This window comes from Corylus avellana, chromosome ca9 (assembly GCF_901000735.1).
Source record: "Corylus avellana chromosome ca9, CavTom2PMs-1.0".
Classification (NCBI taxonomy): Eukaryota; Viridiplantae; Streptophyta; class Magnoliopsida; order Fagales; family Betulaceae; genus Corylus; species Corylus avellana.
This window is the reverse complement of record NC_081549.1, coordinates 955813-965906: the sequence shown is the minus strand read 5'-3', so window position 1 is coordinate 965906 and position 10094 is coordinate 955813. Positions and strand designations below refer to the sequence as shown.

The 10094-nt window shown below is 36.3% G+C and overlaps 1 protein-coding gene across 1 annotated transcript in view; it reads left to right on the top strand.

Annotated features, from left to right (window-relative positions):
• Positions 1 to 5637: 5637 nt before the first annotated feature.
• LOC132191618 (putative receptor-like protein kinase At3g47110) overlaps positions 5638 to 10094 on the top strand; it is a 10344-nt gene continuing 5887 nt past the window's right edge. The window contains exons 1-4 of the mRNA XM_059606704.1: positions 5638 to 5935; positions 6048 to 6391; positions 6439 to 7099; positions 8015 to 8202. Coding sequence (XP_059462687.1) covers positions 5638 to 5935; positions 6048 to 6391; positions 6439 to 7099; positions 8015 to 8202 — 1491 coding nt within the window. The remainder of the gene's footprint in view (positions 5936 to 6047; positions 6392 to 6438; positions 7100 to 8014; positions 8203 to 10094) is intronic.

The following is a 10094-nucleotide window of genomic DNA, read 5'->3' as shown; positions in this document are numbered from 1 at the left end:
GTTCTTTAAGAAAGTATAAGTTTTTGAAAATCGACAAACACATGGAACATAGGGCATGGGTGTCTACTTCCGGTTTTCCATGTTGATTGTCTAAATAACCCACAAAGATTTCTTTTGTTACTATATTAAGCCTAGGACTCGATTATCCAAATTGACTTAAATAACTAATATATACCACATGCATATACTGGTCAAACACATTCACATGAAGAATTCAATAAAGCAGGAAATAAGTTAAGTATCACAATATGATTATCACAAAGGCGTCAATATTGAAATATTAAAGAAACATGATTAGAGCTTCAATTTAGCCCTACTATAGTATTTAGTTACACATAAATTTGATGCTAAACATCTTCATAATAAAATAGAAAGGAAAAGAATAACCCGAGAAACACTTCCTTGAAGAGCCGTCAATTCTTCTCCTAGAACTTGTGTACGTTTTTCTATATTTACAGGCCTATTTTTAGAGGTTAGGGGAAACCTAGAAACCCTATAAATCATAAAATTAACTTAAAGGCTCTTTCCAAAATAAGGCCAGCCGCCACACTATTCTCTAGCGCATGAGTGCGCTTAATCGCAGTGTTGGTGCGCTCAATCGCACTATTGCGATCGATCCTGGTGTTGGGGGCTCGAGCGTTGGTGCGCTCAAGTCTTCTTCTTATGCGCGCGAGCGCATGCTGCGCTCGTTCCTTAGCTTGGGCACTCGAGCGTTGGTGCACTTGAGCTTAGGTGTAGTGCGCTCGATCGCATGCTCCAGCTTTCCCAAATTACACTTTAAGTCCGAAATATCCAGAAATGCCTCATTTTCTTCCATGACATATAAAAACACAGAAAACACAAAAAAAGAAGTAAAATTGCACAAACTAACACTACTAAGGAATTAACAAATATAAATTAAGGGGCTAAAATATGGATATTTTAGCACTTATTACACTCATAAACTTAAATATTGCTAGTCCCTTAGCAATACTAAGCTAAAAACAAAATGAAAAATAGAGAAGAAAAAGATAAATCCATCTTTCGTGGGATGTATGATTGCATTTAGCGTATGCAACAAGCCTTTTAAACCCCTAGGCATCCCTAGAGGATGAGTGAAGTCTCGTGAGGGTTTTCTAGGAATGTTACCTACAAACACTATGCAAAGTTCATATTATCTAAAAATTGAAGTGTCACTCAAAATCATGATTTTCATTCATTGGCAAGCTTAAAAAATTAAACTCCATCTTCTAAATGAATTGAAATTTTAAAGTTTAATCACTTACAAAAGACAGGTTAGGGCATCACAAGTTTGAAAGAGTGTAAAGTGAACTAGCACATAAATATGAAGCTTCCAATTATATCCAATGTGCAATGTCTCAATATCTCAAAGTTCACTGAAATCCCCATCAGAATGAAAAACCATGGCATAACTTTTTTTTCTTTATTTTATTTTATTTTATTTATTTTTTTATTATCAGGCTCGGCAATGTTTAGTTCCCCTAAGCTTTCTAATTGACCCATGTAGCGAGTGTTGAGCCAATGACTCCCAAACTAGATGGTTTTAGGGCAACATGTGTGAAGCCACCCCTAAGGACTTACTAACTCGAGTCAAAAAGGCTACGGAACTAAACTAGCCATAATTTAACCAAATCAAAATTCTTACCTTTTGACATGAACACTCATTGCTTAATGAAGTAAGAGGTCCTGTTACTTAGTGAAAAATTTATCAATGATCAATCTTATATATTTATTTATTCTCTTTTTAATCATAAGTAATATGCCAAAGTGTTCATCCAACAAGTCATCCAGTTTCACCCAAGACAGAGAAACATACACATCAAACTCACATGTCATACCCCACAAATTATATGCTAATGTGCTTGTGTCAGATCAGATCAAACATGGAATTCTCAAATGCCTAAAGTAATCAAACTTAAAAACTCAATTATCAGATCATGTGTTCAAAATTTTAAGCTCACCAATGAAAATCAAATCACAATTTTTCAGATCAACCAAAATTTTAAGACAAACATGAACATGCAATTTTTTTTTTTTTTTATTTTTATATATTTTCAAACCAACAACAAAAACAAAAAAACACTGGGACAAAGTGTGTGTAAATGTGTCTCACATATCCCTAAACTTAAATTACACATTGTCCTCAATGTGTGTATAACATGGAAAGATCTTACCCGGGAGATGGACGAAACTGTTTGGAATAGCATGGCTCATAGCACACCCCCAAACTTGAACTGAAGCACACTTGTCCCTGCAAAACAAAATACTAAAATAACAACGGAAAACAAAAAGAAACTAACAATAAAATAAAAATAAAATAAAAACAAACAAACAAATAAATAAATAAAAATGATATGCTGTGGGGTGCTTCCCATGAGCGTTAAGTTCAACGTCTTCAGCCAAACTGTAGTATTGCTCATTGCTAGCCACCCTGCGGTGCAGAAGATGATGCCCCCAAAGCCGGTGGCAATCGTGCTAAAATTGACTGCAGCAATTCTGCTTGTTCTGCCAACAATTCTTCTTGTTTTGCTAGCCTTTGGGTTAACAAGATTTTGTCTTCCCAGGCCTCTCTTCTTTGATCAGCCAGCTCATACCGGGTGAATGCGAACTCATCACAGATGAATTGATAATGTGAAATGCCCATGGTGATGGTCTCCTCCTTCTCAGCCTGCTCAGCTGCAGGTTCATCCATATCCATCGGTTCTTCCTCCACCCTCTCTGCCTCAGCTGCTGGCGCCCGAGGTACCCTTGGCATGTGTGATTTGCTTTGGTTCCACTGGATTATGCCAAATTGTGGGTGTTCTTTGACAGGTCCATCTGCTGAGGTGCCCTTAAAGCCCTTTTTCTTAAGTATTTGAGTGAGTAAAAATGGAAAAGGTAACCCCCATGAATTTGTAGTGACGGCTCCTTGTACATGTACCCCATCCCAAAACTTATAAATTTGGCTCCAGATGAGCGCAGGAATGGAACACCAAAAACCTTTATAAAAGGCGTAAAGTGCTTGTAGGGACAGGTTTCGCCTTTGAGTTTTGTGTCCCAAGGGGAATGCATTGTGATGCAGAATAGAATCCACAAGCTAGAGTCGTGGAGGCATCCTGGCCCTGCTGCCGGCATTGTTGTGTTTGTCAGCAAACTGTCCCTCACACATGTCTCCAATGATTTCTGCAAAGGTGAGCATTGGAGGTTTCTCCTCAAACTGTTCTTCTTATGGAGGGTGCTCATCATTGCACTTTAGAGCAGTGGCTATGTCCGGTTGACGTCACCTCAATATCCATGCCTTGAACGGATGAGGACATGACACCCGGGTTGGTGCAGTCGTAAGAGAGGTGCTCATAAAACTATGTGATCAAGCTCTTGTAGGCGGTCGAAGTGATGGGCTTGAACAATCTCTTCAAACCACGACGCTTGAACTCTACAACCGCCCATTGAGTAGCTTCAAAGTGCTTGAAGTCATCTTCTATTGCAAATGTCGTCTCCAAAATAAGTTCTCTCTGCTGGAAAGTGGGCCGGGGTGGCTCGTCCTCGACATTGGATGCGTGAGAGGAAGAAGCACGGGCCTTAGGCATCTTGGACTTTGGTTCAGGACTTTTGTCGAGCACTTGGTGTGTGGCTCCAAACAACAAGGGTGCAAAACAACTGTAGAACGACACTTAACCCCCTACAAAACAAGCAAACCTACCACATAGGACAAATACAATCCGTATACACGGATTATACGTGTCAAAAAAAAAAACAAAATAAATGTGGAAAGTGGGGGAAATCAGACCTATGTGAAAAATGAAGAAAAAGTGGTCAAATTGGGGAATGGAGAGATGGTGGTGAAGGTGTGTGTGTAAGGTGGCGTGCGGCGGTGGAGAGCGGTGCAGAGGGGCCAGTCATACAAAATGTTCTTTCATCTATCATGGAATTAGGTTTAAAGTTTTCTGAAGAGTTACCCAATGAAATAATCGATATCAAAGATGTGTTTGCTAAGCTTAAAAAAATCCAATTAAAACTTTTTGAAAACATAAACGAGGGTGTCTCATATTTTATTTGGGTTTTATAAGGTTTATTTTTTAGTTTCTTAAAGTACTTACGAGTGGTATATATGTTTTATGTTTGTACGACTTTCCATGTTTAAATAAATGCTTTGGGATTTTCTAACATCTTCCTATATCCTAATTAACTTGAATAAAATCTTTCTTCACCCTTCACCTTCTAGTAATATTTAATACTAAATCCACAACTTCCAGTGGCTTGCACCCTCATCCAATCCAAAAAGGAAAAAGATGGCACTGTGATTAACATACATGCCATTCATTTGTAATCTGAATTTTATTTCTTAGGATTAGGATCAATGATAATTATTTTCTGTTCTACACGTTACCAAAAGAACAACTGAAGATAGACTTGGCAGTTAACTTCATCCAGCCGCGCTAAGTCTGACATTTCAACAATGAGCGAATTCTTCCAAATCCCTTGGATTTGAATCATCCGTTCAGAGTTCAAATTTTGTTTTGTTTCATCTAACGGTATACATGGTGCCATGTCATTTCAAAAAAATTAAACAAAAGTGACAACATATTCCTCATATAGCAACTCGTTGAAGAAATCAACTTGAATATCCAAAACGAAAAGCTTTGTACGTACATCAATAATATGAACGTACCATATATACTAGGTTTCTTTTTTCTTTTTTTGTTGGCACTCCTACTTGGCTTGTTGTCATCTTGCATTATATGTTATATTAGACCTTAGATGTGTTGTTAATATAATCATCATGGAATAATCCAAATTAAGTTTAGTTTAACCGAAACAAAGTTTGGCAGCGTAAGTAATTAGAAAATGAGAAACATGACAAACATTAAGTGTGACCCATCATATATTAATATAATGACAGATAATTAAAATGTAGTGAATACAGCTAGCCCAAATAATACGTTGGGCATGGCTTTGTATTTATACTAATTGTGTACAGAGATAAAATGTATATTTCTTTCTTTTCTTTTTTTTGAATTAACCCTTGATTTGAGCTGATCATCAGTTGAATTAAATGGCTCCATTGCTGTCAACGTGATCATCTGCGCATCTTCTCATTTAATTAAACGCAACATCGTCAATGGTCTCAATAACCCGGACGAAAAAAACATCAAATGAAACAAAGATCGATGTACAACACATTACCTATCCCCTACCTTCACGGCAAAAACATCAAATGAAACAAACATTACCTATTCCTGCCTTCACGGCAGATGGAACAAAATGACAATTAATGCATGTTCCTGAACCTCCGGAGTCCATTATGTATCTCCCTTCAACATCTTGGCCGTTTTTAACTGTCATGTCTCGTAGAAATTTCTTCGTTTATGTTGACAGGAGAGAAATTTGGGAAGATATATACGAGCAAAACTTGGTGAAGCTCCGGAGTCCATTTCTCTTCCTTCAAGAAGTTGGTCATAGAACCAGCTGTTTTCTTGTTTATTTTGACAGAAGAGAAATTTTGGAACACTCGTGACTTTCACCAATTATTCATCGAAGATGCAATGCTTCACTTCCACTATAAAAGCCGCTTATTAACACCCACTATATATTATCTCCACGCCTTCTCTTTTTTCTTTTTTTTTATAAACTCTCACTCTCTCTCTCTCTTACGAAGTCATGATGGTAATAGAAAGGCCCTCCAATATTCTCCTGCTCTTGGGTTTTCTGTTAGTGCAGTACTCATGCATGTTTCAGTTGGCCCAATCTTCCACCAACTTTACCGACCAATCAGCTCTCATTGCCTTCAATTCTACAATCACTTCCGGCCTAGACGAAACTGTCTTGGCTAGTAACTGGTCCACGACTACAAACTTCTGCAATTGGATTGGGATCTCGTGTGGCAGACGCAGGCAAAGAGTCACTGGTTTGAACCTTTCCAGCATGGGGCTTCAAGGCACCATTTCTCCTCATATTGGTAACCTCTCTTTCCTAGCTAGTTTATCTCAATCTACGCAACAATAGCTTCTTTGGTTCTCTGCCCTATGAAATCAGTCACCTACATCGCTTGAGAATACTCCCGCTGTCAGACAACCTATTGGAAGGTAGTATCCCTCCAACTTTGCATAATTGTCAGAATCTTCGAGTAATAGATCTAACGAGTAACAGTCTTACGGGTGCAATTCCATCAACCCTCGCCAACATGTCATCGTTAGACTACTTGAATTTGGAATACAACAACCTCACTGGTCCATTTCCTTTTTTCATCTTTAACATATCTTCTCTAACCATAATTGGTCTTACATACAATCACATCTCAGGAACTCTTCCAATTGATCTCTGCAGCCATTTTCCTAATCTTCAAGCACTTGCCATTTCAGAAAACGAATTTAGTGGTCAACTCCCATCACGAATGAATTATTGTAGAGAGCTTGTAACCTTATCCCTATCATACAATAAATTTGTTGGGAGTATTCCTAGAGTTTTGGGAGTCTAGAAAAGCTTGAATTCCTAGCTCTTGGAGGTAACAACTTAACCGGTAATATACCTCCTACCATAAGTAACTTGTCGGGGTTATCTTCATTTTCCATTGAGAGTAACAACATTGAAGGAAGCATTCCGATTGATTTATGGAGTCTTCCAAATTTGTCGGTGTTGAATTTTCAACTCAATGCTCTCACAGGGGAAATACCCCAAAACCTTTTCAATATTTCCTTTCTACAAATAATCTCCTTGGCAGCTAATTTCCTATCTGGCAATCTTCCATCAGATTCTGGATTTTCATGCCCCAATCTTGAATTTCTACTTTTTGCTGTTAACAAATTTAGTGGCCCCATCCCATCGTATCTTTCAAATTGTTCCAAGCTTGTCCGCGCAGATTTTGCGGGAAACTTACTCTCCGGGCCAATTCCCACAAGTCTTGGACACTTAAAATACCTCCAATCACTTCTTCTAAATGGCAATCAGCTAACAGGAGAGCCTGAAAATCAAGAGCTTAATTTCTTTTCATCTTTATATAATTGCAGAGTTTTGGAATTCTTATCCCTATCCAATAATCCCTTGGATATTACTCTTCCGTATTCTATTGGAAACCTTTCAGCCACTCTTCATTCCATTCTTCTATACCAATCCCAAATAAAAGGTCATATTCCTTTGAGCATAGGCTCCTTAAGAGGCTTGACTTGGCTTGAGCTGGGAAATAACAATTTGACTGGAAACATACCATCCACGATTGGGGAATTGAAGGGGTTACAAAGATTACATCTTTGTGATAATAAAATTGAAGGATTTATTCCAAAACACATATGCCAGTTAAATAACTTAGGGGAGTTAGATCTTTAAAATAACAAAATCTCTAGATCCATCCCAAATTGCATTTCAAACATCAATCTTCTACAAAGCCTACTCTTGAGTTCTAATAGGTTGTAATCACCAATTCCATTAAATTTATGGAGCCTTGAAAATCTATTGTTTTTGAACCTATCATTGAATTCCCTTGGTGGGTATTTGTCTCCAAACATGAAAAAATCAAAGGTTATTGTAAGCATCGATTTATCTTGGAACCAAATTACTGGAAACATTTCAAGCATCACTGGAGCTTTTGAAAGCCTAAATTATCTCAACTTGTCAAGGAACTCATTTCAAGGAGACATTTCACAATCTTTTGGAGACTTGAAAGGATTAGATGTGCTAGACCTCTCAAATAATAATCTCTTTGATATAATTCCTTAGTCTCTTGAAACACTCTCACATCTTAAGTATTTGAATGTGTCCTTCAACAAGCTGTCTGGAGAGATTCCATCTATTGGGCCGTTTGCAAACTTCACAGCTAAATCATTTTTAGAAAACAAAGCACTTTGTGGGAATCCAATTTTTGGAGTTATACCTTGTCCAAGCCCAAGCTCCAAAGGATCGAGGGTGAAACAAAGTTTGCTCAAATATTTTCTTCCGGCCATTGCTTTAATTATAATATGTCTAGCATTGATTTATATGCGGAGATGACATCCAGAAAGTAAAATATAGCTTCCAAGTTTATTTAATGCATTGCATGTATCAGAGCATAGAGTGATTTCATATCAAGAGCTTTGCCAAGGGACAAACAACTTTTGTGAAAGCAACTTGCTTGGAGCTGGAGGTTTTGGTTCTGTGTACAAAGTCATTCTGCTTGACGGGACTACTGTTGCTATTAAACTTCTCAATTTGCAATTGGTTGGTGCTTTCAAAAGTTTTGATGCAGAATGCAAGGTTTTACGAACAATCTGACATAAGAATCTTGTTAAAGTCATAACACATGCTTCAACCTTGAGTTCAGAGCTTTAGTGTTGCAATACATGTCGAATGGTAGCCTTGAACGGTGGTTATACTCTTATAACTACTGCTTGAATCTTTTTCAAAGAGTAAACATTATAATTGATACTACATCGGCGTTAGACTAACTCCACCACAATCTACCACAATCTATTGTGTACTGTGATTTGAAGCCTACTAATATCCTTCTGGATGAGGACATGATTGCGCATGTAGGTGACTTTGGCATTGCAAAGATTTTGGTCAAAAACAAGGATGTTACACAAACCAAAACTCTTGGTACACTTGGCTACATTGCACCAGGTACATGAATTAACCTCTACTTATTTTACTACTAAGAGGCTATCTAATAGTGCTAATATCAAAAACAACAGTAGTTGCTAGTTTCAAGAATACCAATGTACATGCCAATTTTCCATAATTATATTTCATATAGGCCTTATATTTATATGAATATGCATTAACAATAAAAATTATACAAACTATGATTGATTAGTCAATGGATAATTACATTTTGATTCCTTTTAAGTCTTATGCATCGATTGCTAATTATTCTAAAATAGGTTAAAATAAATATTTGTATCAAAGAAAATTATGCTATATGCTTCTTGATCACTAGGTTATTATGAAGTAATTATAAAATGCAATCAGGATTATGGTTTGCCTTGGCTTACGCCGACCCCATACCCATTTTACGGCCACTAATAACACACATGGTTTAATATAGTTGGTGCAATGAATGCATATTTAGATAGGGACACGAATTTCCTCCAACCCTTATGTCCTTTAGATAGTGCATATTACGTAATATATATATATATATATATATATATATATATATATATATATATATATATATATATAGTGCATAATTTTTAATTTTGCTTTTTGGCTGAGATGTATGCAAAACTTCCTCTCTCTTTTTTTTTTTTTTTAATTTATATATATATATATATATATATAAGTGCATAATTTTTAATTTTTGCTTTTTGGCTGAGATGTGTGCAAAACTTCCTTCTTTTTTATTTTATTTTATTTTTATTGTTTGTTCTTTAATTTTGAATTACTAACTAAAAGGTTTTGCACAATTGCGAGTATTTGATAGAGTATGGCTTGGAAGGAAAAGTCTCCAATAAAGGTTATGTTTATAGCTACGGTATAATATTGTTGGAGATGATCACAAGGAAGAAACCTACAAACATGTTTGTAGGATAATTGACTTTGAGGCAATGGATAAACGCATCACTTAACGACACATTAGTAACATGTCAATAGGCTTGACATGTTACTAAAGGTTAGTAACATGTGATTAGTAACGTGTGGGGCGTGTTACTAATTTGAATGTTACTAAATTCCCATTAGTAACGTGTCAGAAATTGACTTGTTGCTAAATGTTTAGTAATGTGCCATCATTTTGACACATTACTAAATTTTAGTAACGTGTCAAAATTGTCACGTTACTAAAGTTTAAAAAATTAGTAAAAATAAAAAATAAAACTACAAGCTCCACTCCGAAATAAAACCAGATCTAGATCCAGTATGATCGCATCAAAATCTTAAAAGGAAATCTCAGCAACTAACAACAACAATAGATGCGGAATAATGGCAATCGCCACCAAAAAAGCATAAATCAGCGCAAAATTTTCCAAAAATTAAAAAATAAGCTTAGTTTTAACTCTAAAACGTACCGTTTGCTTAGACCAACACACCAATATTAGCCAAAAATTGCTATTAAAGATAGATTCGGATCTCATATTACTACTACTACAACACTTTCTCACCAACCAAACAAATCTCAAAATATGTACAAATCAAAAAAAAAAAAAAAA